The sequence below is a fragment of the Piliocolobus tephrosceles genome, chromosome 4, assembly GCF_002776525.5.
Source record: "Piliocolobus tephrosceles isolate RC106 chromosome 4, ASM277652v3, whole genome shotgun sequence".
Taxonomy (NCBI): domain Eukaryota; kingdom Metazoa; phylum Chordata; class Mammalia; order Primates; family Cercopithecidae; genus Piliocolobus; species Piliocolobus tephrosceles.
Genome location: NC_045437.1, coordinates 56,764,689 through 56,792,098, shown reverse-complemented (window position 1 = coordinate 56,792,098; position 27,410 = coordinate 56,764,689). Strand labels below are relative to the sequence as shown.

The window sequence follows — 27,410 nt, the reverse complement described above, 5'->3', positions numbered from 1 at the left end:
TGTTTGTATTTTGTATAGTGTTAAATATATATATTTTATATTGTAATTTTTATTTTTATATGTATATTCCTCTAGTTACAAAACAGACTAAATTAAGAGAGAGTATTTTTAAGTTGTGATTGGCTTAAGCAGGTTTAAACTTGTAGTTCCAAATGCACTTCTTTTTTCTTTTCTGTTTTTTTTTTTTTTTTTTTGATACGGAGTTTTGCTCTTGTTGCCCAGGCTGGAGTGCAATGGCGCGATCCCAGCTCACTGCAACTTCTGCCTCCCAAGTACAAGCGATTCTCCTGCCTTAGCCTCCCGAGTAGCTGGGATTACAGGCGCCCACCACCACACCTGGCTCATTTTTTGTATTTTTAGTAGAGACAGAGTTTCGCCACATAGGTCAAACAGGTCTCGAGCTCCTTACCTCAGGTGATCCACGTGCCTCGGCATCCCAAAGTGCTGGGATTACAGGTGTGAGCCACCACGCCCTCCAGATGCATTTCTAACAAGCAGGAGTTTGCACGTTTTTTGAAAACTCCAAGCAGAAGTTTGTAGGTCTTTTGAAACTCTTAAGTAGATTTGATGTTTTAGGAGTAGGGAAGAGAAAGAAAGCAAATAGCTCCTCTCTTTGATGTCACATATATTTTGTTGCGCATTTTTTCCTCCCAAACCAGTTTTTGACAGTCTGCGTGAAGTGTCATCGGGCAGGTGTTCCCAGCCCTCAGACCATGGACCAGTATCAGTCAGTCCATGGCCTGCTAGGAACCGGGCCACACTGGAGGAGGTGAGCAGTGGGTGGCGAGTGAGCATTACTACCTGAGGTCCACCTCCTGTCAGATCAGCAGCAGCATTAGATCCTCACAAAAGCGCAAACCATGTTGTGAACTGCACATGCAAAGGATCTAGGTTGCATACTACTTACGATTATCTCACTAATGCCTGATGATCTGCGGTGGGACAGTTTCATCAAGAAATCTTCCTCCCCTGCCCTTTACCCTTCTCCCACTGCCCCACCCCTTCTATGGAAAAATTGTCTTCCATGAAACCAGTCCCTGGTACCAAAAATGTTGGGGACTGTTGTCATAGGGAATACATCAGTAGCCCTGGTGGTTCTTTTAGCTGAAGGTATTTGGGAAATATATGGAAGCATCTTTAGTTAGTCTGTGTGAAGTGTTAATGACGTATAGTGCGCAGGAACAGAGAAGCTAAACAACCTGTAATGCATGCACAGAAAAGAATTTTCTTGTCCAAACTGTCAAAGACTTCTGCTGAGAAACTGAAATGAATCCAGATGTTGCAGTACTCATTTGAATCCAGATGTTGTAATACACAGTAGCATCTTTGGAACGTCCTTGTCTTATGCCAAAAGTCTGACATTCTTTCATCTTGCTTTAATTTCTTGATCTTTTTGGCCCTGAGTTAACATCAATTGTTGTTGAAACTATAGACACTTTTTTTTAATTTTAATTTTTTTAAAGAGACAGGGTCTCACTATGTTACCCAGGCTGATCTCGAACTCCTGAGCTAAAGTGATCCTCTCACCTTGGCCTCCTAAAGTGCGAGATTACAGGCATGAGCCACCACTTCTGGCTTATATAAGTCACATTTTATTTATTTATTTTTTCGAGATGGAGTCTCACTCTGTCGCCCAGGCTGGAGTGCCATGGCGCGATCTCAGCTCACTGCAACCTCTGCCTCCCAGGTTCCAGGGATTCTACTGTCTCAGCCTCCTGAGTAGCTCGGATTACAGACGCGTGCCACCACGCCTGGCTAATTTTTGTATTGTTAGTAGAGACGGAGTTTCACCATGTTGGTCAGACTGGTCTTGAACTCATGACCTCGTGATCCACCCGCCTCAACCTCCCAAAGTGCTGGGATTACAAGCGTGAGTCCCCGCACCTGGCTATAAGTCACATTTTAAAAAAATTAAAAAAATTTTTTTTTTAGAGACAGAGTCTCACTTTGTCGCCTGGGCTAGAGTGCAGTGGCACAATCGTAGCTCACTGCAAGTCAGACTCCTGGGCTCCTCCACACTCAGCCTCCTAAGTAGCTAGCTGGGACTACAGGTTTGTGCCACTACTACTGGCTGAATTTTTTGTTTTTTATTTTTTGTAGGGTTGAAGTCTCACTATTTTACCCAGGCTGGCCTTGAACTCCTGGGCTGAAGCTGTCCTCCCGCCTAAACTCCCAAAGTGCCGAGATTACGCTTGAGCCGCTGCACATGGCAATCTCTTGTGGATTTTGACATTTACATAGTCAAAGCACTTTAAAAAAACAGCTTTATTGAGCTGTAATTTACAGTCCGTGTAATTCACCCAGTGAAAAAAGTACAATTCAGTGGTTTTTAGTATATTCACAGAGTTGTGCAACCATCATTACAGTCAGTTTTAGAACATTTTCATCGTCCCAAATAGCAGTTGCTCCACATTTTCCCCTAATCCCCTAGCCAAGGGAACCACTTATCTACTTTCTTGTGTTATAAATGTGCCTATTCTTCATATTTCATATAAATGGGGTTCATGCAACTTGTGGTTTTATGTGACTGGCTTCTTCTGCTTAGGGTGATATTTTCAAGGCTCATTCATGTTTTACTATGTTACAGGATTTTATTCATTTTTAAGTGAAATAATACTTCATTGTATGGAAATACCACATTTTATTTTATTTATTTTAATTTAATTTTAGTTTTTGAGACAGAGTCTCACTGTGTGGCCCAGGCTGGAGTACAGTGGCATGATCTCGGCTCACTGCAACCTCCGCCTCCTGGGTTCTAGTGATTCTCATGCCTTAGCCTCCCGAGTAGCTGGAATTACAGGCGCACAGCACCACGCCTGGCTGATTTTTGTGTGTGGGTGTGGGTGTGTGTGTATATATATGTGTGTGTGTGTGTGTGTGTACATATATATATGTATTTTTTTTTTTTTTTTTTGAGACCGAGTCTCACTTTGTCGTCCAGGCTGCAGTGCAGTGGTGCCATCTCGGCTCACTGCAATCTCTGCCTCCTGGGTTCAAGCGATTCTTCTGCCTCAGCTTCCCGAGTAGCTGGGACTACAGGCGCATGCCATCATGCCCAGCTAATTTTTTGTATTTTTAGTAGAGTTGGGGTTTCACCGTGTTAGCCAGGCTGGTCTCGATCTCCTGACCTCGTGATCCGCCTGCCTCAGCCTCCCGAAGTGCTGGGATTACAGGCATGAGCCACTGTGCCTGGCCTGATTTTTATATTTTTAGTAGAGACGGGGTTTCACCATGTTGGCCAAGCTGGTCTTGAACTCTGGACCTCAGGGGATCTGCCCACCTTGATCTCTCAAAGTGCTGGGATTGTAGGCGTGAGTCACTGCACCTGGCTGAAATACGCATTTTATTTACCCATTCATCACATGATAGATATTTGAGTTGTCAGTTTTTGGCTACTATGAGTAATGTTGCAGTGAATATCTGTGTATGGATTTTTGTATGGACATATTCATTTCTCTTGAGTGTATGTCCAAAGGTAGAATTGTTATGTTATGCGTTAGTCTGTGTTTAACATTTTGAGGAACTGCCGGACTTCTGAAGTGGCCACTTTACGTTCGCACCAGCAATGCCTGAGGGTTGCAGTTTCTCCTTACTGATGCCTCATTATCTTTTTTTAAAAAGCTGGACACCATTGATTGGATCATTATCTTTTTGATTATTACAGTAGTAGTGGGTGTGATACTGTGTTTTTTTTTTTTATTTAAATTAAAATTTTTTTAATACAGATGGAGTTTTGCCATGTTGCCCAGGTTGGTCTTGGACTCCTGAGGCTCAAGCAGTCAGTCAGCCTTGGCCTCCAAAAGTGCTGGGATTATAGGCGTGAGCCACCTTGGCTAGCCTCATTGTGGTTTTGATTTGTGTTGCCATAATTGCTAATGATGTTGAGCATCTTTTCATATACTTATTGACCATTTTTGCATCTTCTTTAACCACCTTTTAAAATCCTTTGCCTATTTTTAAATTGGGTTATTTATCTTTTTATTATTGGGTTGTATAAAAGTTCTTTATGTATTCTGGATCCAATTCCCTTATCAGGTATATAGTTGGCAAGTATTTTCTCTCATTCTGTGGGTTGTCTTCACTTTCGTGATAGTGTCATTTGGTGAAGTTTTAATTTTTATTTTTTTGAGATCTTGCTCTGTCACCCAGGCTAGAGTGCAGTGGCACAATCATGGCTCACTGTAGCCTCAACCCCCTGGGCTCAAGTGATCCTCCTGCCTCAGCTTCCTGAGTAGCTGGGACATTAAGTATGTACCATCATGCCTGGCTAATTTAAATTTTTTTGTAGCGACAGGTTCTTGCTGTGTTCACTAGACTGGTCATAAACTCCTGGGCTCAAGTGATCCTCCTCTTTTGGCCTCCCAAAGTGTTGGGATTACAGGTGTGAGCCACTGCATCTGGCCAAAATCTTTTATTAAAAAAAAGAAGATAGGCCGGGTGCGGTGGCTCACACCTGTAATTCCAGCACTTGGGGAGGCCAAGGTGGGTGGATCACGAGGTCGAGAGTTTGAGACCAGCCTGGCCAACATAGTGAAACCCCATCTCTATTAAAAATACAAAAATTAGCCAGGCGTGGTGGTGCACCCCATAGTCCCATCTACTCAGGAGGCTGAGGCAAGAGAATCACTTGAACCCGGGAGGCGGAGGTTGCAAGTGAGCTGAGATTGCGCCACTGTACTCCAGCCTGGGCAACAGAGTGAGACCCTGTCTCAAAAAAAAAAAAAAAAAGTATAGTCAGCTCTCCATATTTGCAGGTTCTACATACGCAGGTTTAACCAATGTCATGTTGAAAATATTCAAAAAGATTAACATAATTAGTAGAACAACAACAAAATATAGTATAGCAACTATTTACATAGCATTTATATTAGGTATTATAAGTAATCTAGAGGTGAGTTAAAGCATATGGAAGGATATGCATGTATTATATGAAAATACTACTATGTCATTTAATATAGGGGACCTGGGCATCCTTGGATTTTTGTATCTGCAGGTGGTCCTGGAACCAGTCCCCCCTCATATACTGAGGGAGAACTGTATAGGCATTTACACACAGCTATGAAAGTCTGTCTAATCTACATCTCAGAAGTAGTAATCTACATCTCATTCTGACTACATCTCAGAAGTTTTGGTATACTGTGTCTCCATTTTCATTCATTTCAAAATATTTTCTCATTTCCCTGTGATTGATTTGTGTTGTTGGTTATATAGGACTGACTTTTTTTCATTTCCACATATTTGTGAAGTTTTTGTATGTCTCTGTTATTGATTATGATCAGAGAACATATTTGTATGATTTCAGTTCTTTTAAATTTACTGAGGCTTGTTTTGTGGCCTAGCATATGGTCTGTCCTGGAGAATGTTCCATGTGTACTTGAGAAAAATATGTGCATTTTTCTTTTGTTGAGTGGAGTATTCTGTAAATGTCTTTTGGGTCTTGTTTGTGAGTAATGTGGTTCTAGGCTTGTATTTCCTTGTTGATCTTTTTCTTAGTGTTTTGTTATTGGAAGTGGAGTATTAAAGTCTCCAAATGTTATTGTAACTCAGAATCCCAGCTTTAAAATGCATTAAACATTTTTTCCCTTCTTAATCTTTTTATTTTATTTTGTATTTTGTATTTTTATTTTTGAGACAGAGTCTTCCTCTGTCACCCACGCTGGAGTGTAGTGGCACAATCTTATCTCACTGCAGCCTTGACCTCCAGGGCTCAAGCAGTCCTCTCACCTCAGCCTCCCAAGTAGCTGGGACCACAGGCATGTGCCAGCCACCACATCTGACTAATCTTTTGTATTTTTAGTAGAGGTGGGTTTTTGCCATATTACCGGGGCTGGTCTTGAACTCCTGAGCTCAGGCGAACTGCTCACCTCAGCCTCCCAGCATGCTGGGATTACAGGTATGAGCCACCATGCCAGGCCCCTTAATCTCAGAAAGTAGTCTAGCAATGTATTTAATTTAATTAAATTTCATTATTTATTTTTATTTTTATTTTTGAGAGAGAGCCTTGCTCTGTTGCCAGGCTGGAGTACAGTAGTGCGTTCTTGGCTCACTGCAACCTCTGCTTCCCGGGTTCAAGCGATTCCCCTGCCTCAGCCTCCCAAGTAGCTGGGATTACAGGCATGCATCACCACGTCCAGCTAATTTTTTGAATTTTAGTAAAAATGGGGTTTCACCATGTTAGCCAGGCTGTTCTTGAACTCCTGACCTCAGGTGATTCTCCCACTTCAGCCTCCAAAAGTGCTGGGATTACAGGTGTGAGCCACGGGAGCCACTGTGCCTGACCTTATTTTGTATTTTGAGACAGTCTCCTCTTGTCACCCAGGCTGCAGTGCAGTGATGTGCTTTCCCCACTGCAACCTCCACCACCTGGGTTCAAGTGATTCTTTTGCCTCAACCTCCTGAGGAGCTGGGACTACAGGCACATGGCACTGTATGCCTGGCTAATTTTTTCCATTTTTAGTAGAGATGGGGTTTGCTATGTTGGCCAGCCTGGACTTGAACTCCTGGCCCCAAGTAATCCTCCCACCTCGACCTCCCAAAGTGCTGGCATTACAGGTGTGAGCTACCACATCTGGGCCTTACAGTGTATTTTAAAACTCTTCATTTTCCTTCCTTTCCCACCAGGCACTCCTGTGTGCAGTACTCATCTAACTGTGCACTTGCTTAGAAATTCCAGAAGCTTTTTTTTTTTGAGACGAAGTCTTGCTCTGTCACCCAGGTTGGAGTGCAGTGGTGTGATCTCCGCTCGCTGCAGTCTCTACCTCCTGAGTTCAAGCGATTTTTCCAGGGGCTAACTTTAAAACAAATCAGACATAGGGACTCAGCTGTGGAATTCTCCTGCTTAGGAAGAGTTACAGATGGTCTGCCACCACCAGGCTGAAGTCAAGATGATGCCAGCTATACCACCAGCTAACTCAAGATAGCCATTAGCAAGGTGTGCAAAGCAGACGCAGTGGCTCACACCTGTATTCCCAGCACTTTGGGAGGCTGAGGTAGGTGAATTACTTGAGGCCAGGAGTTTGAAACCAGCCTGGCCATCATGGCGAAACCCCAGCTCTATTAAAAATACAAAAGTTAGCCAGGCTTGGTGGCGCACACCTGTAATCGCAGCTACTTGGGTGGCTGAGGCACAAGAATCGTTTGAGCCCAGGAGGCAGAGGTTGCAGTGAGCTGAGATTGCACCACTGCACTCCAGCCTGGGTGACAGAGCAAGACAGGGTGACATGTATGTGAGTCTTCTCACACACACATATACATACATACATACATACATATGGCATGCGGACCTGTACCCTCCTGCACCACTCCCATGTGTTTCTTACACCAAGTTTTTCTTCTTAAACCCCTTCACTCAATGCAAAAAAACCGAAATGATTCCTTTGAGGCTTGAGCTGAGCTCTTTTCCCATTTACTAATATTTAAGTAAAAGCTGCTTTCCTTTTACCATACCATACTTTGACTTACCACACCATACTTTGACGGCCAAATTTGAGTTGGGTACTTTATTTATCCTGGTGTGGTACCTCTGCTCTGAGCAAGCTGTTGTGGGCATGATAGAGGCTCACTATTCTTTGCCTGCTGCCCTGTGGTAGAGCTTCTGGCCCAGGAGTGGTGCCTGGATGGAAGAAGAGAGCCCTGGACCTCTAGCTGTGTTTGCCTGGTATAGAACTTCTACAGCATATAGCTGGGGTGTATGAGAAATGCTGGCTGGCTGGCTACCCATCTGGGGGAGAGACCATAGCCCTTAGCTGGGAGTTAGGGTGAGTGAAAGCCCCGTGTTCTTGGCTGTATGTCCCTGGAGTAGAGCTTCCTCACATTGTGGGGCAGGGCTGGGTTTGTGGCTAAAAAACCACAGATTCTTAACTCTTCCTATCAAGATTTAGTAGTATTTGTCACATAGATGTTTCTGTATTTGCTGTATGAGCTTAAGACATTTTCCAGAGACTTTGAGCCTTTTACAATTTTCACCAGTTAGGGTTGTATCCCTGAGGAGAGGGTCAGTGGAGCTACTCATGCCATCATTCCAGAAATATTCTTTTAAACTGGAAGTTAGTCCCAGTCTTGATTAGATGAATGTTGACCATTTTTGATGTTTCAGAGGCGAGGCTGTGGGCTGCATATTTCATCATATCAGGAGGCACCTAAGGTCAAGTCGTGTTGCTGTTGTTGATAACTGAATTTACTCTCTTGGTTAAGCTGGTGACTGATGATGGATTTCTTTATTTTAAAGGTTCGTTTCTTCATTACAATTAGCAAGTAATCTGTGGAGTGATACTTGGACACACTGGGAACACATTCTGTTCCCCAACAACTGTTGTTTCATTTAATGGTTTTAGCATGGGTTATTTACTCATGCCTGAATAAATTATTTCACTCTGGGAACCCTTTTTATTTTGAAACACTCTTCAGTTTTTACTCTAATTTTGAAACCTTTTTGTTTTTTTTTTAGAGTCAGTCTACTTAATGTGTTGGCATTTAGTAGACTTGCTGAGGTTATTGTATGTGTGAAATGCCCTGAAACTAATGACAAACACAGATAATACAAATATTCTAAAGAAAATTGTTATGTATGGCTGAAATTAAAGTCACTGCAGGTCTGAGAAATCTGTTAGTGGCAGGCAAAGGTGCTGAGTTTTCTTTTGTTTGCTTGCTTCTTTTAATGAGCATTTTTATGTTTCCAACTACAGGCACATTTGTATACCTTTGGGCTTTGGGTTTTTACCCATTTAGATGAACTACTCATATTGGTTCTGTGTGGGAGATACACTCTGGGTGCCAACTGGTATGGTAGAAACGTACCTTTCACAATTTGTTTTAACAGTAAGAATAACTTCCGGCCGGGCGCGGTGGCTCACACCTGTAATCCCAGCACTTTCGGAGGCTGAGGTGGGTGGATCACGAGGTCAGGAGATCGAGACCATCCTGGCTAACATGGTGAAACCCTGTCTCTACTAAAAATATAAAAAAAGTAGCTGGGTGTGGTGGCAGGCGCCTGTAGTCCCAGCTACTCGGTAGGCTGAGGCAGGAGAATGGTGTGAACCTGGGAGGCGGAGCTTGCAGTGAGCCAAGATCGTACCACTGCACTCCAGCCTGGGCAACAGAGCCAGACTCTGTCTCAAAAAAAAAAAAAAAAAAAGCATAGCTTCCTCTGCCTCTCTCCCCAGTAGCCCATAGATTTTGGGTACACAACAGAGACTGTTCTGATTCTTATCCTAACAACTACTGCAGTGTCTGGCAAAAAATAGGTGCCCCAAAACTGTATGAACTGAGCTCTTCCCCCCGAGACTGGATGGACTTCTTAGGAGCAAGCACCAAAGCAAGGGGATGACCTGGATGGGGCAGGTACTAGAAGGAGGCAGGGATGGGAAACTCTAGCAGTTCCACTAGAACAGGAAAAATGATGAGGATAAGGATTGCTTTGCTGTGTGCATTTATGTTCTCCACACCATCTTTGCTCTAGGGAAAAATTGCTTTCAGGGTTGGTAGTAGTCAGTGATTTTTTTAGTAGTAGCCCAAAGCAAGGCCGTGACTTTTATCTTTATTTCTTTGGTAGAGGGGTGGGATGAGGATGAGTTCTGGTAGAGCTTTTCTCCATTCATATGTTCACATCAATATATTTGTATTGTTCCTATCCTGTGTCTATTTTTATACCTATATGAAAAGTCTAGACACCTTATTTTGCCCCATTGTTCCTGCCCCTTTCTCCAACTTCATTTTCTGCCACTTTCCCTGTTTCCCACTAAGTGTCAGTCATATTGGCCTTCTTAAGTTTGTTTCTGATCCCAAGGCCTTTTTTCTGGTTGTTTTCCCTATCTGAAGCTCTGCCTTCTGATCTTTGCATGGGTTTCTCTTGTTCATGTCTGTCATAAATGTCACTTCTCAGAAGCCTTCCCTGAGTACCCAATCTAAAGTGACACACTCAGTTGCAGTCGATCTTTTTTTTGTTTGTGTGGTTTTTTTTTTTTTTTTTTTTTTTTTGAGACGGAGCATATATCTGTCGCCCAGGCTGGAGTGTGGTGGTGCCATCTCGACACACTGCAACCTCCGCCTCCCGGGTTCACTCCATTCTCCTGCCAAGTAGCTGGGACTACAGGCGCCCGCCACAACGCCCGGCTTATTTTTTGTGTTTTTGGTAGAGACAGGGTTTCACCGGGTTAGCCAGGATGGTCTCGATCTCCTGATCTCGTGATCTGCCCGCCTCGGCCTTCCAAAGTGCTGGGATTACAGGCGTGAGCCACTGCACCCTGCCGTTGTTTGTGTTTTTGAGACAGGGTTTCACTGTTGCCCAGGCTGGAGTGCAGTGGCATGATCACAACCCACTGTATCCTGGACCTCCCTGGGCTCAGGTGATCCTCCCACCTTAGCCTCCTTAGTAGCTGGGACTACAAGTGCAGCTAGGTAATTTTTGTCCTTTCTTTAGAGACGGGATTTTGCTCTGTTGCCCAGGTGGGTCTTGACATCCTGGGCTCAGACGATCTGTCCGCCTCAGCCTCCCAAAGTGCTGGGATTAACAGGTGTGAGCCACCACACCTGGCCATGAGACGTGCTTTAAGTGTAAAAGATACACAGGATTTTGAAGATTTAGTATTAAAAGTAAAATATCTCAATATATTTAAAAAATATTGGTTACATGTTGCAGTGATAACATTTTGGATATATTGAATCAAATACACTATTAGTCCTGCTGCAGTGGCTTATGCCCGTAATCCCAGAACTTCAGGAGGCCGAGGTGGGCAGATCATTTGAGGTCAGGAGTTTGAGACCACCCTTGCCAGTATGGTGAAACCCAGTTTCTACTAAAAATAAAAAAATTAGCTGGACGTGGTGACTCGCACCTGTAATCGCAGCTACTTGGGAGGCTAAGGCAGGATAATTGCTTGAACCCGGGAGGCAGAGGTTGCAGTGAGCTGAGATTGCATCACTGCACTCTAGCCTAGGCAACAGAGTGAGACTCCGTCTCAAAAAAAAAAAAAAATATATATATATGTGTGTGTGTGTGTGTGTGTGTGTGTATATATAAATCAGAGCAGCTGTAGTAAAATATATATAATATATTAAGATTAATTTTACATATTTCTTTTTACTACTTAACGTGGCTACTAGAAAATGTAAAATTTGGCCAGATGCCATGGCTCATGCCTGTAATCACAGCACTTTGGGAGGGATTGCTTGAGCCTAGAAGTTCGAGACCAGCCGGGGCAACAAAGTGAGACCTTGTCTCTACAAAAAATATAAACATAAAAAAAAATTAGCTGGGCCTGGTGGTACATGCCAGTGTTCCCAGTTACTTAGGGGGCTGAGGTGGAGGGATCACCAGTCGAGGCAGCCGTGAGCAGTGATCATGTCACTGTATTACAGCCTGGGCGACAGAAATTTAAAATCTTAATCTGGGCTAGGCGTGGTGGCTCACCCCTGTAATCCTAGCACTTTGGGAGGCCAAGGACCTGGCAGGCGGAGGTTGTAGTGAGTCGAGATCGTGCCAGTGCACTCCAGCCTGGGCAATAGAGCAAGACTCTATCTCAAAAAAAAAAAAAAAATCTTAATCTGGCTGGGCGTGGTGGCTCATGCCTGTAATCCAGCACTTTGGGAGGCCGAGGCAGTCGGATCACCTCAGGTCAGGAGTTTGAGACTAGCCTGGCCAACATGGTGAAACCCTGTCTCTACTAAAAATACAAAAATTAGCTGGGCTTGTTGGTGTGCGCCTGTAATCCCAAATACCGGGGAGGCTGAGACCAGAGAATCACTTGAACCTGGGAGGTGGAGTGAATTTGAGGTTGTGTGCTATTGCACTCCAGTTTGGGTGACAGAGTGAGACTCCGTCTCAAAAAATAAATCAAAATCAAATCAAATCTTAATCCAACTCTATTACTAACTGTTGGTATTTGTCAGATTCTAGTTATTGGGCCCTTCTTAAGATGGTACAGTGAAATTTTTGTGTTTTTGATTAGCCCTGCTTTACTTACATAGGTTTTGAAATGGTTAATTTTCCCTAAAAGATAATCTAGGTCAGATTTCTTGTTGAATCAGCATTTGGGATCTTGCTGTTTCACTGCAATTTAATTATAATTATTTTAACAAAGAAATCCATTTGCTTTGGCTGTATTCTTTATAGGCTAATAACTTTCAGACTTTTACTGTCTGGAACATTCTTCAGTCATGGAGTTAGCCATTATCACTAAGCTATATCAATACAGTACAAAGCTATTCCCTGTCACCCCTGCACTGAGAACTTCGATTTATTTTTTGTCAGCATTTTTAGCTTTCAGTTTTAATCCTTATGTTTTGTATGTGTATATTGTGAATAACTATACATACTTGCTAAGTATAGAGTTGTATATACAATTTTGGGGCGATTAGAAACAGAATCCTGGAGAATTCAACAAATTCAAGAAATTGTGTATTTGTTGAATGGCTTCATCTACGTGGTATAGGATTAGATGACTCAGCCCTTAAGATCCTTTCTGACTTAGGTTTTAGATTTTTGTTTAATAGGTCAGTTTGGCCTTTTTTTTTTTTTTTAAGACGGAGTCTCGCTCTATCGCCCAGGCTGGAGTGCAGTGGCCGGAGCTCAGCTCACTTCAAGCTCCGCCTCCCGGGTTTATGCCATTCTCCTGCCTCAGCCTCCAGAGTAGCTGGGACTACAGGCGCCCGCCACCTCGCCCGGCTAGTTTTTTGTATTTTTTTAGTAGAGACGGGGTTTCACGGTGTTAGCCAGGATAGTCTCGATTTCCTGACCTCGTGATCCACCCGTCTCGGCCTCCCAAAGTGCTGGGAAGTTTGGCTTTTTTCTCCATAGCATTTCATTTTGCGTGTTTCTTAAAATGATTTGGACGTGTACCTCTGGTGGCATGTAAGATGATGTTGGAGAATACAAATGAGTCAAAGCAACTCTTTTTCGGTTTTCTTTTCTTCCTTCTGATTTTGTCAAGGATAAAGTTAGGTGCTACTTGCTACATGGTTTAATACTTTTATAACACTTATTAGTTTCCTTTTTAAAATGAAGACAGAAGGCATTATGCTTAGTCTTGGGCACATAATGGTACTTACTCAGAATTTAGAAACTTTGAAGTTTGTGTGTGTGTCTCCCCTCCCTCAATTTATTATCTTAAATTTATAGAACAATGAAAGAGAGTTTCCTTTAAGAATAAATTGATTTAAGCAAAAATAATGTGATTATGAATTTTAAGGAAGAGTGTGGATATACTTAGAAAAGATAGAAAGGCAGAACATGAAGGAGTAGATGAATAGGAGTAATTCAGTACATGAAAGCTTTTTGTCTCCATTTATTTTACTGTTAATTTTTTATTGTAATACACACATTCAAGTATGTTAACTTATCATTGCCAGGTTTCCATGGATCTCAATAGTGCCAGCACTGTTGTTCTTCAGGTCTTAACACAGGCCACCAGTCAGGATACTGCTGTGTTAAAACCAGCCGAGGAGCAGCTGAAGCAGTGGGAGACACAGCCAGGTTTCTATTCAGTGTTGCTGGTAAGTTGTTCTAAAATTGTTTGCTTTTCTTTTTAATAAAATGAGACAACATTACTTTGTTTTAAAAAACCTAGTTTTCTTGGTAGTTTAGTGAAATAGATTCAAATGTTTGGCTGCTGATGCCTTTGCCATTATTTTATTACTTTATGGCTTCTTAAGGGTGTTAAAGAAATATTTATTGATAAATATAAAAATAAGCAAGGTATGTGTAGCATCTGCTCAGAAGGCAAAACCGTGATGATTTTCAGTTTTAGTATGTTGAAAGTATCTTACCATCAGGACTGGAGGTGGCACTCTTTCATATTTTGTCTTTATCCCTACCCCAGGTAATTTATGTTGTCATAGTTGTTCAGGTCTCCATATTGCAGCATCAGTGTCAGGTGTAGTGTGTATTTCACTTTAAAATGTTTTCTTTTCTCATCTAAAAATTTCATTCTCTTGACACATCTGATGCTTTCTTGGGTGTAATAGGAAGTAGTATAATTAATTAACAATATGTGCTTTAAACAAACCTTTGTTGGAGTTTAAAGTTTTTGACTAATTAATCAAAATTATTTTCTCAATGCCAGAATGAAAGAAGTATTTTTGTGTTGAAGACCTTCCTTATACTTTTCTTCTAAGAAATTGAGAATTCTGATTAGTATTTGAGGCTTAGCTTCTGGTCGGGGCAACAAAGCTCCCACTTGGGTTAAAAACTGACTCAGTATTTGTGACCGAGTCATAGAATCAGAGCAAAATTGTTTATTATATCTTGCAAAATAAAATAAGTGATAGTAGTTGTCATATATATTTTAACTTGTTGGCTAAAAAAGTTTGAGTTGTTTGTTAAATTGAAGAAGATATTTGTCGTGACTGTAAGGGAAATTGTTTAAAGTCAGACTTGTTATTCTGAATATAACAAAAAAGTTGGCTGTTTGGCTCAGTAACAGAATGGTAAAAAAAATAAAATACTGATTTTAAAAGATATTAAAGAAAACATCTTATTCTTTATGTAATCCTAGCATCATGTTTGTAGATTTTAGGCGTAGTATATAAATCTTTAGAACATCTCATGAGTAGGGCTAGGTGCAGTGGCTCAGACCTGTAGTCCCAGCACTTTGGGAGGCTGAAGTGGGTGGATCACCTGAGGTCAGGAGTTTGAGACCAGCCCGACCAACATGGTGAAACCCCATCTCTACAGAAAATACAAAATTAGCCGGGCATGCTGGTGCATGCCTGTAGTCCCAGCTACTCAGGAGGCTGAGGCAGGAGAAACACTTGAACCCGGGAGGTGGAGGTTGCAGTGAGTTGAGATCATGCCATTGCACTCCAGCCTGGGCCACAAGAGCAAAACTCTGTCTCAAAAAAAAAAAGAAAAAAAGAAAATCTCTTGTGTATCTTTACTCTTCTTATGCTTATTTAAATGAATGTACTCTATAATTAGACTTGTGCTTTTTCAGGCCAAAATGTAAAACACTTTTGGAATTTCTTATTTTAATTACTGCTGGACCTTAAAAACCAGTACGCATTGCTTAACTGTTGTCTTTTTATATATTAATAACTATACATTATTAATAATATCAAGTTCCTAGGTCTTTTTTTTTTTTTTTTTTTTTAAAGTAGAGACAGGGTCTTGCTTTGTTGCCCAGGCTGGTGTCAAACTCCTGGGCTCAAGTGATCCTCCCACCTCGGCCTCCAAATGTCTTTATTTTTACTACCTGTAATTTTCTTCTTAGAGGGATATAACATTTCTTTTAGATGGAACATATTATATTTATAGTAGATTAAAAAGCTGCTGTGTTTTAGTCTTCCTTTTTCCTCTGTACTCACTTTCTAGGTACATTTGATCTTACTCAGCTGTCCATTCTAGTCAGGAGACTCCTATATTTATATGCATGATCACAGGCTTGTATTCTAGTCCTGTTATTCAGGGTACTTATAGGATATTTCTACTTGGGTTGACATCTGTAGCTTGACTTTTCTTATTTTCCCAAATGTAGTTGAGATAGACTGAGTGAGATCCACCAACTTCCACAATATTCCCATATTACTTCCATTTGTTCACATTTGCTCAATAGAAAGTTAGGAAGTTTCTGCTTTGCCAGGCACTGTGCTAGGTTCTAGGCATAAGACAAGACTCAGTCTAGTATAGAAGGTGGACATGTAACATGTCAAGACCAAATGTGATTAATGTGGTAAAATAAGTGCATCTTTTGTAATGGAGACCCAAAAGAGGGACTTGCACCCAGTTGCCAGTGGTTCGAAGGAATAAATGTGAGTTACACAACTATCATTGTAATCTTTTTTCTTTTTTCTTTGTATTTACACATGATTTTCTAAAATTGGCTGTATAGTATACGTTCCTTTTTTTTTTTTTTTTTTTTTTGTCTGAGATGGACTCTTGCTGTGTTGCCCAGGCTGCAGTAAAGTGGTGTGATCTCAGCTCACTGCAACTTCTGCCTCCTGGGTTCAAGTGATTCTCCTGCCTCAGCCTCCTGAGTAGCTGGGATTACAGGTGCCCCCCACTATGCCTAGCTGATTTTTTGTATTTTTAGTAGAGACAGGGTTTCACCATGTTGGCCAGGCTGGTCTGTAACTCCTGACCTCAAATGATCCATCCACCTTGGCCTCCCAAAGTGCTAGGATTACAGGCATGAGCCACTGCCCAGCCTGTATTCCTTTTTGAAAAATACTTGGCCGGTCGCAGTGGCTCACCCCTGTAATCCTAGCACTTTGGGAGGCCAAGGCAGGTGGATCACCTGAGATCAGGCGTTCAAGACCAGCCTGGCCAACATGGCAGGACCTGTCTTGGCTAAAAATATAAAAATTAGCCAAACGTGGTGGCGCATCCCTGTAATCCCAGCTATTTGGGAGGTTGAGGCAGGAGAATTGCTTGAACCCGGGAGGTGGAGGTTGCAGTGAGCCAAGATTGCTCTACTGCACTCCAGTCTGTGCAATGGGAGCGAGACTCCATCTCAAAAAAACCATAAAAACTTATAAATGTTTTTCTATAGCAACGGACATACTTCCACATCATTTTTGGCTTTGGGATTTTCCTATACAAAGTTTGAGAGGTCACCTCTGGGAATTTGAGTTGTTTTTGGTCTGAGACATAGTATAATTATAGCCATTATTATTACTTGGATTAATATAATGAATACTTTTTTTGAGTAATGGTTAATTTTGAGTTGAGATTATTCACATCACATGTAGTTTTATCTATTTTTTTGTTTTTGAGACAGAGTTTCACTCTTGTTGCCCAGGATGGAGTGCAATGGTGTGATCTCAGCTCACTGCATCCTCTCCCTCCCGGGTTCAAGCGATTCTCCTGCCTCAGCCTCCCAAGTAGCTGGGATTACAGGCATGTGCCACCATGCCTGGCTAATTTTTGTATTTTTATAGAAACAGGGTTTCTCCATGTTGGTCAGGCTGGTCTCGAACTCTCGACCTCAGGTGATGTGCCCTCCTCGGCCTCCCAAAGTGTTGCTATTACAGGCGTGAGCCACTGTGCCCGGCTCCTTTTTTTCTTTTTTTTTTTTTGAGACGGAGTTTTGCTCTTGTTGCCCAGGCTAGAGTGCAGTGGCCCGATCTCAGCTCACTGCAACCTCCGCCTCCTGGATTCAAGCAACTCTCCTGCCTCAGTCTACTGAGTAGCTGGGATTACAGGTGTGCACCACCACGCCCAGCTAATTTTTTGTATTTTTAGTAGAGATGGGGTTTCATCGTGTTGGCCAGGCTGGTCTCGGTGATCCACCTGTCTCAGCCTCCCAAAGTATATGGATTACAAGTGTGAACCGCCACACCCGGCCACTTTGTGTCTCTTAAAAGTGTTCTGCTATCAAACTTTTTTTTTTTTTTTGAGACAGTCTCGCTGTCACCAGGCTGGTGCGCAGTGGCGTGATCTCAGCTCACTGCAACGTCCGCTTCCCTGGTTCAAGCGATTCTTCTGCCTCGGCCTCCCGAGTAGCTGGGATTACAGGCATGTGCCACCATGCCCAGCTAATTTTTGTATTTTTAGTAGAGTTGGGGTTTCACCATGTTGGCCAGGATGGTCTCCATCTCGTGACCTCGTGATTCGCCTGCTTCAACCTCCCGAAGTGCTGGGATTACAGGTGTGAGCCACCATACCCAGCTTTATTAAGCTTATTTACAAGTGTAATTGTTTTGATAAGGAGGATACTATGAAATAGTTTTATTTCATAGCATGTATTAACAACCCTGGGGCCTTGATTACTTAGAATCTTTGAATCTATGCTGTAGTGGGCCTACTTTTTCTAATTTGGAAGTTATATATTTTATTGAATATGTGTGGGGCTATGGTTTTCATTTGAAAAATAATGAGGTTTGCTTTTTCTGAATTTAATTTTTTTACTAGCGGAATTTTCAAACACACCTAAAAGCAGAATAGTACAATTACTCTCTGCATGTCTGTTACTCAGCTTAAACATTTAACATACAACTGAGCAGGTGTACTTTCTTACATTAATTATAGAACTGTATATACTTCATAAATGTGGATATGATATATGTAGTGATAGAATGTAAACAAATTTAATTAAAAGATCTGTCCAGGCCAGGCGTGGTGGTTCATGCCTGTAATCCCAGCACTTTGGGAGGCCCAGGCGAGTGGATCACCTGAGGTCAGAAGGTTGAGACTAGCCTGGCCAACATGGTGAAACCCTGTCTTTACAAAAAAAAAAAAAAAAAAATACAAAGTATCAGCTGGGCTTGGTGGCAGGCATCTGTAACCCCAGCTACTTGGGAGGCCAAGGCAGGAGAATCGCTTGAACCTGGGAGGCGGAGGTTGCAGTGAGCCAAGATCGTGTCATTGCACTCCAGCCTGGGAGACAAGAGCGAAACTCTGTCTAAAAAAAAGAAAAGATCTGTTCATATTTTATTGTGGGTACATTAATTATACTTTTTACTTATTCCATGCTAATTCTAATATTATGTTTTTTATTTATAGAATATTTTCACAAACCACACTTTGGATATAAATGTAAGGTGGCTTGCTGTACTGTATTTTAAACATGGAATTGATCGCTACTGGAGACGTGTAGCACCTCAGTAAGTTCCATCACTTCCCCTATTCCTTGGGTGTAATCCTTCCCAAATTCAGGAAGGTGTAAGAATGTACTTGTTTATGTAAAAAAATGTGTTAGCACTTCCGCAGCACATATAACTAAAATTGGAGCGATACAGAGATCAGCATGGTCTCTGTGCAAGGATGATTTGTGAAGTGTTTGATATTTAAAAAAATGCAAAAAAAGTGTTTACTGAATAAATGTTCTATTTAGTTAATGAGAAATCAACAGCTATATTATTGTTTTCTTCATGGTTTGGGGTGTATGTGTGAGTGTGTCACGTTGGCCCTCTGCTTGCAAGGATCATGCTGAGTGAGTCACGTTGAACAAAAGCCCTTATTTTTAGTCCTACGCACATTAAAAGGCTGAGGCAGGAGGATTGCTTGAACCCAGGAGTTTGAGACCAGCCTGGGCAATGTAGAGAGACCCCATCTCAAGAAAAAAGAAACAGAAATGTAAGGTTAGGATTTGGGGAAAGAACCATTCAGAAGGAAATCCCAGGTCAACTCTGAACCAGCTGGGTGTAATTTCTGAGTCTTATGCATTCTTTCTCTGTGGTGGGGATGGATTAGTATACATTTGTAATCACATTAATATTCAGTTATAACTGTTTTTTGTACCTCATTAACAAATTTCTCTTAGTAATTAATTTTACATGTTATATAATCAGTGGAAAATCATTGTAGACATGACCCCCGGATTTGTTTGTTACAAAGTACGGTACTGAATTTTGCCTAAGCAGCATCATGATCCGTGTTTTCCAGTAGATGGCACTATAGCTCTGTAAATTCTTAAAGCCATAAGACTTTTCTCAGTCTGAATACTTCAAAATGCATATAAAACATGTCCTTGAATAATATTGGGAACAAGAAGAGTATTTTCAGGCTGCACTTAGGATACTATATTAAGATTTAAAGCAAACATGTCTTCTTTTTTTTTTTTTTTTTGAGACGGAGTCTCGCTCTGTCGCCCAGGTTAGAGTGCAATGGTGTGATCTCGGCTCACTGCAAGCTCCACCTCCCGGGTTCACACCATTCTCCTGCCTCAGCCTTCCGAATAGCTGGGGCTATAGGTGCCTGCCACAGCACCCGGCTAATTTTTTATATTTTTAGTAGAGCCAAGGTTTCACCATGTTAGTCAGGATGGTCTTGATTTCCTGACCTTGTGATCCGCCTGCCTCGACCTCCCAAAGTGCTGGGATTACAGGCGTGTGCCACTGTGCCCGGCTGGATTAATTTTTTAGATAGGATTAATTCATAATTTTGGGGAGAAATTTGGTAGGTAGTGATGAGAAAGTGTGCATTATTGGTTTATAGGCAATGGCCCAGCAGCACTTTTCTACTGCTTTGTCCAATTAAATTTTGCATATCTCCTAAGATTCATTTTTGTTTTACTGTTTTGTTTACATTTTGTTTTGTTTACCTCACTTGAGGTCACGAGTTTGAGATCAGCCTGGCCAACATGGTGAAACCCCACCTCTACTAAAAATACAAAAATTAGCCAGGTGTGGCGGCGAATGCCTGTAATCCCAGTTACTGGGGAGGGTGACACAGGAGAATCACTTGAACCCAGGAGGTAGAGGTTGCAGTGAGCCGAGAACGTGCCACTGCACTCCAGCCTGGGCGACAGAGTGAGACTATGTCTCAAAAGACGGACAGATGGAGACAGAGAGAGAGAGAGAGAGAGAGAGAGGTGTGTGTGTGTGTATATGTATATATATAGATGATTATTTTGAAGGTAAAGTAAATTATTAAATATTTCAGGCTACACTTTTACATAATGAATTAGAACCTGGACTTTTGCTTAAATTCAAAAAGTTGTGAGAATTTATACAGTATTTGGTAGTTAAATCCCAAGCTGTCTCTTTTTGTATATATTGAGATAAAAGCTGGAAAGGAGATGAATGTATTTAGAAAGGGGGAGCATGGGTGGCAGATTAGTAATTGAACTTATAAACTTGAGACTTTTTAAAAATATGCTTGTTTCTGTACTTACCTGTTTCATTTTGTATAGAGCCTACTCTTAACCGTTTTCACAGAATGAGAATTAACTAACAAGCTTGTTACCATTACCATATACATTGCAATTTATCTGGGTCCTAATTAATTAAATACTATCCAATTTCTGCTTGGAACATAGTTTGATTTCATCTAATGATAACATGCATAAAATTAAAGGTGGAATGTAAATTATTGTTAGAGAATTGTTAAAGATGTGAATTTTTTTCAGGTTAATGGCTTGTTTCTTTAATATATATACAATCCCTGACTTATGGTGGTTTGATTTAATGAATTTTTTTTTTACTTCACTATGATGCAAAAGCAGTATGTATGTATTCAGTAGAAACTGTACTTCAAGTGCCCATACAACCATTCTGTTTTTCACTTTCAGTACAGTATTTTTCATTTTCACTACAGTGTTCAATACATTAACATGATATTTACTACTTTATTGTAAAATAGGCTTTGTGTTGGATGCTTTTGCCCAGCCGTAGGCTAATGTAAGTGTTCTGAGCATGTTTGAGGTAGGTTAGGCTAAGATACAGTGTTCAGTAGGTTAGATATAAAATAAATTTTTGACCTACAATATTTTTTATTTACTGAACCCCATCGTAAGTCAGGAGCATCTGTGTATTTTTTTGCATGTTCTATTTTGATAGTCATTATACACTTTTTGTTGTTGTTGTTGTTGAGATGGAGTCTCGCTCTGTCGCCCAGGCTGGAGTGCAGTGGCACAATCTCGGCTCACTGCAAGCTCCGCTTCCTGGATTCACGCCATTTTCCTGCCTCAGCCTCCCGAGTAGCTGGGACTACAGGTGCCCGCCACCACACCTGGCTAATTTTTTGTATTTTTAGTAGAGACGGGGTTTCACCGTGTTAGCCAGGATGGTCTCGATCTCCTGACCTCGTGATCCACCCACCTCAGCATCCGAAAGTGCTGGGATTACAGGCGTGAGCCACCATGCCTGGCCCATTATACACTTTTATTGTAGTTAGAGTTATGCAAACTGATGAACCTGGCTCCTTGGCATAGAAGAAAAGTTCAAGTACAAGTTTAAAGCAAAATATTGTAGGAGAACACATTAATTATGTCGGGTTTGATAGTAGAAGGGAACTATTAAAGTTGGAAAGTATAGCACAATCATAAAAGGATTAGAGAGATATTTTTAATGACCTGAATGTTTATGTTAATCTTGTTTTCTCATTTATTAACTTTGAGTAAGTCAATAAGATTTTAAAATACTTTCTTTGAAGTGTAATATATAGCATACTTTAAACAGTGCACAAGTAAAGGGTGTAGTTTGAATGTTTATAATGCAAAGACACCTGTGTAACTGCCACTTGGCACTAGATAGAACACTTATAGCATTCTAGAAACTTTCACACACATTTGCATTTTATTACCATTTATAATCAGATGTGTGTTCAACTTTAGTGGATATTGTTAATTTTCTAGGCTGGTTGTATCAGATTGCACTGCAACAGCAACATAACGAGTGTTAGTATTTGCTCTGCATTCTTATCAGTGCTTGGTCTGATCTTTCATTTTAGTCTTTCTGGTGAGCTTGGTAATTTTAGTTTGCATTGTCTTTAATGATCAGTACTTTTTAAATGTACTTATGGTTATTGGGATATACTGTATTGTGAAGGGTCTGTTATTTGAACGTTTAAAAATTTGGATTATCTTATTGATTTATGGGACTTTTATTTTGGATACAAGTCCTTTGTCAAATATATGTATTACAAATATCTTCTCCTAGGCTAGGTGCAGTGGCTCACGCCTGTAATCCCAGCACTTTGGGAGGCCTAGGCAGGCAGGTCACCTGAGGTCAGGAGTTCGAGACCAGCCTGGCCGACATGATGAAACTCCATGTCTACTAAAAATACAAAAACTAGCTGGACATGGTGGCGCACATCTGTAGTCCCAGCTACTGAACAGGCTGAGGCAGCAGAATCTCTTGAACCTGGGAGGTGGAGGTTGCAGTGAGCTGAGATCGTGCCACTGTTTTCCAGCCTGGTCAACAGAGCGAGACTCTGTCTGCAAAAAAAAAAAAAAAGAAAAAAAAAAATCAACTTTGTGACTTGCCTTTTCACTTTTCTTCAGAAGCCCTTAATTTTAATGAAGTTTAATTTAATTACCTTTCTATGATTATTTCTTTTGGGTTGTAGTTTTTTTTATACTTTTTTTTTTTTAAGAAGACAGAGTCTTATTCTGTTGCCCAAGCTAGAGTGCAGTGATGCAATCATAGCTCAGTGTAACCTCTAACTCCTGGGCTCAAACAGTCCTCCTGCCTCAGCCTTCTGAGTAGCTGTGACTACAGGTGTGTGCCACCAGTGCCTAATTTTTAAAAATTTTTTGTAGAGATGGGGTCTTGCTGTGTTGCCCAGGCTAGTCTTGAACTCCTGACTGAAGTGACCCTCCCACCTTGGCCTTCCAAAATGCTGGGATTTACAGGTGTGAGCCAGTGCTCCCAGCCTATTTATGAATTTTTTGCTCAACCGGTGGTCATGAAAATACTCTGTTTTCTACTGAAAGCTTTGTTTTCCTTTTCTATTTTAGGTGTATGATCTATCTGGAGTTTATTTTTGTACAAGGTGCTCATATGAAGTAGGGACATGTGTTCTTTCTCCATTGCATTGTGATTGTACCCTTTCTTTTTTCTCTCTCTTTTTTTTTTTTTTTTTTTTTTATAGGGTTTTTTTCTCTCCCTTCTCGTGGAGTGCGGTGGTGCCATCATGGCTCACTGCAACCTTGACTTCACAGGCTCCAGTGATCCTCCCACTTCAGCCTCTGGAGTAGCTGGGACCACAGGTGCATGCCACCATGCCTGGCTAATTTTTGTATTTTTGTTAGAGACAGGGTTTTGCCAAGTTGATCAGGCTGGTCTCGAACTCCTGAGCTCAAGCAGTCCCACTCTCTTGGCCTCCTAAAGTGCTGGGATTATAGGAATGAGCCACCATGCTCGGCTTTGGATTTGTTTTTTCATCCAATTTTATCATAAATGTCTTTTAATTTTGGCATTATGCCCATTTATACTTAAAGTAATTACTAATATATTGGGATTAAATCTGCCCAGACTTTGTTCTTTTTCTTTTTCTTTTTTTTTTTTTTGAGACAGAGTCTTGTTCTGTTGTCCAGGCTGGAATACAGCGACACCATCTCAGCTCACTGCAGCCTCTGCCTCCCAGGTTCAAGCAGTTCTCATGCCTCAGCTTCCCAAGTAGCTGGGATTACAAGCGTGCACCACCATGCCCAGCTAAATTTTGTATTTTTAGTAGAGACAGGGTTTCACTGTGTTGTCCAGGTTGGTCTTGAACTCCTGGCCTCAAGTGATCTTCCTGCCTCTGCCTTCCAGAGTGCAGGGCTTACAGGCGTAAGCTACTGTGTCCAGCCTCACACTTTGTTTTCTGTATGTCTTGATATCTGTTCCCTTTTTTTCTTTCTTGCTTTCCTTTGGATTACAGTAGTTCCTCCTTATCTGCAGGTGATAGGTTCCAAGACTCCCAGTGGATGCCTGAAACTGCAGATAGTCCTAAGTCCTGTATTTAGTATGCTTTTTTTTTTCAGTCTGATAACAAAGTAGCTACTAAATGTCTAGTGGGTAGGTGGCATGTACAGCGTGGGTGTGCTTGACAAAGGAATAATTCACATCCCAGGCCAGACAGGGCAGGACAGCATGAGATTTCATCATGCTATTCAGGATGCTATGCTATTCAAAACCTATGAATTTTCCATTCCATTCATTGAATCTGCTTCATTGATGGGAGATTACTGAAACCATGGAAAGTAAAACTATGAATAAAGGAGAACAACTGTATTCAAGACAGTTTTTATTACTCAGTTTTACTCTAAAACGTTTAGTATGTTTTCATTATTCAAGTGATTGTAACATGGACCCTTGATGTCCTTGTATTAGTACCTTACCTTTTTTTTTTTTTTTTTTAAGAGACAGGGTCTTGCTCTGTTGCCCAGGCTGGAATGCAGTGGCACAATCATAACTCACTGCAGCCTCCACCTCCTGGGCTCAAGAAAGCCTCCTATCTCAGCCTCCTGAGTACCTCAGTCTACAGGTGTATACCACCATGTTCTGCTAATTTTTTTTAGTTTTAATTTTTTGTAGATCTTGCTATGTTGGCCAGGCTTATCTTGAACTCCTGGCCCCAAGCAATTCTTCTGTCTCAGCTTCCCATAGGATTGGGATTACAGGCATGAGCCATCATGGCTGGCGCTTTACTTTTTCTAGTTAATGCCAGAACCTTGTAGTAATATGTTAATTCTGTCTAATCCCTCCTGTTTTTAATGCTGTTGTTGTGTGCTTTAATTTAATTTAATTTAATTAATTTAATTCTGATACCCAGAATGGAAAACCTTAAAATGAGGCATTAAAATCTAATGTACATTTACTATTCAAAAAAATATTTAAGAGACAAGGTCTTGTTCTGTTGCCCAGGCTGGAGTGCAGTGGTGCAATCGTATCTCACTGCAACCTTGACCTCTTGGGCTCGAGCCATCCTTCTGCATTGGCCTCTCCAAAGTGCTGGTATTACGGGCCTGAGCCACTGTGCCTGGCCTTCATTTTAAAATTAACAACACATTCATACGTATATGTATTCAGTCTTATACAGTAGTGTTCTCCTTTTCCTGTCCAGTACCTTTCTGTTTTCCCTTCTCATATGCAGTCAAAATTATTAGTATTGTGTTTATTCTTTTTGGAGATGTTTAAAATGAAAGGTTTAAGCTAGTTGATTTCTCATAAGTCGCCCGTCCCAAATATTCTCTGATTCTGAATCTCTTGCCCCATAGAATAATCTCACACAGATTTTATGAAAGAAGCGGATGAAGTGGCAATATTTACTTGTATAGATTTTTTTTTTAGCCATCTTTTTTTTTTGTAGGCTACTATTTTTACATCAATAAAAGTGAACATCAAATATATTAATTACTTGGATTTGTCTTATTTACTCTTGCTTACTGTGTAATGCTTCCCATTTATTCAATCGTGAAGGAATTTTATGCTTCCGACTTATCTGATGTGCCATTGTACGAGTAATAGAAATAATCTTGTTCATTTCCCAGAACCAATCAGGGACAGTTGTTTAGAAGACTTTTTATTGTTTAAGTTCATAGTAGTGCTGATATATAAGTAATGGAAATAATCCTTTTTATTTACAAAAACCAATCAGAGACACATGTTTGAAAGACTTTTTATTATTAAAATTTACAGTAGTGGTTACCTTCCTTTTTTTATTAGGTGGCATTCTTTTGCATAATCAATTTTTTTTTACAGTGCTCTGTCAGAGGAGGAGAAAACTACACTGCGTGCAGGGCTCATCACCAACTTCAATGAACCAATAAACCAGGTTAGTGAGAAAAATGAATGCTAATTTTTCTTTTAATTTGTTCTGCTTTTCCAAACTAATTTTATATTCTGGCATTAAAATGAAAAATAAATAAAAATATCACTATTGCACTATTTTCGTTTGTGAAGTTTTTCCTTTTTTTACATTTTGAGATCTATTTGTAGCTTTGAGTAGTTTTGATTAGATTTGGTTATTAATTATTTAAAGCCCAGAAGTCATTTTAAGGTATATTTGTATACTTTTCAGCTTTCTCATTTTATGAGCCTGTATTTAAAGCAAATCTCTCTATATAGTCATGTGATGCCTAGTATTGTTTTGGGCAACAGTGGACTGCATATATAATTGTGGTCCCGTAGGATTATAATGGAACTGAAAAGTTCTTCTCACCCATTGACATCATAGCTGTCCTAATACTGTAGTGCAACGTATTACTCCTTAATTGGTGGTGATGTTGGTGTAAACAAACCTATAGCGCTGCTGCTAGTCTTACAAAAGTATAGCACATATGATTATTATACATTCTGTGATATTCACACAACCACAGAATTGCCTAATGACACATTTCTCAGAATATATCTCTGTTGTTAAGTGATACATGGCTATATTTATAGTCTTACTGCATAAGAATTAATTTTAATGATTATAATTTTTAGATTATCTTCCCCCCTACCCTTTGTTTTTTATTTTTTTAGACAGAGTCTTGCTCTGTTGCCCAGGCTGGAGTGCAGTGGCGCAATCTCAGGTCACTGCAAGCTCCACCTCCCGGGTTCACGCCATTGTCCTGCCTCAGCTTCCCGAGTAGCTGGGACTACAGGCGCTTGCCACCATGCCTGGCTAATTTTTTGTATTTTTAGTGGAGACGTGGTTTCACCGTATTAGCCAGGATGGTCTCGATCTCCTGACTTTGTGATCCGTCCACCTCGACCACCCAAAGTGCTGCGAATATAGGCGTGAACCACTGTGCCCAACCGTCCCCCACCACTTTTTAAAAAAAAAACTACAGAATGGCTTTAGTTTTTTTTCTATTGGTTGCATCCATCACATTTTCAATTCCTACTATTCTGTGGCAGCTAGATAGTAAATTATGTACAGTTTTATCTTTTTGTTATATATTGAGGTTTTTCTTCTAAGAATAAAATAAGTTTTGCTTGTAGGTACAATAATTCTTAAGTTTTTTCGAGATAATACTTGATTATGCTTGCTTTTTTAAATTGAGCTATTAAAGCACAATTGTATTTGGCAATATTTCCAATACAATTTTATTTTGACCTGTTTAAATGATCTCACTTCTTTGCTCTTTCTTGACAAAGGAGCTAAAGGATAATGGAGAAAAACAGAGTTACCTTTAATGGGGCAGGAGGTGATTAGGGAGGGGTTTGTGTTACTGAACGATGAACAACTGCCTAATTGTTCTTTCAGCTAGCATTTGGGAAACAATGGTGTGTAGAAATATTATTTAAATGCCCAATATTTGATGTTTCTTTCTACTTTTAGGTCA

The 27,410-nt window shown here is 40.7% G+C and overlaps 1 protein-coding gene and 1 non-coding gene across 3 annotated transcripts in view; both read left to right on the top strand.

Moving 5' to 3' along the window:
• IPO11 (importin 11) overlaps positions 1-27,410 on the top strand; it is a 226,822-nt gene that overhangs the window by 13,998 nt on the left and 185,414 nt on the right. For both annotated transcript variants that reach the window (XM_026455698.1, XM_026455705.1), the window contains 3 exons: positions 13,345-13,488; positions 18,434-18,534; positions 25,840-25,912. In XM_026455698.1, coding sequence (XP_026311483.1) covers positions 13,345-13,488; positions 18,434-18,534; positions 25,840-25,912 — 318 coding nt within the window. The remainder of the gene's footprint in view (positions 1-13,344; positions 13,489-18,433; positions 18,535-25,839; positions 25,913-27,410) is intronic.
• Positions 18,623-18,730, top strand: LOC111534677. Its single transcript, XR_002729163.1, has one exon. It is a non-coding gene; the product is annotated as a U6 spliceosomal RNA (small nuclear RNA).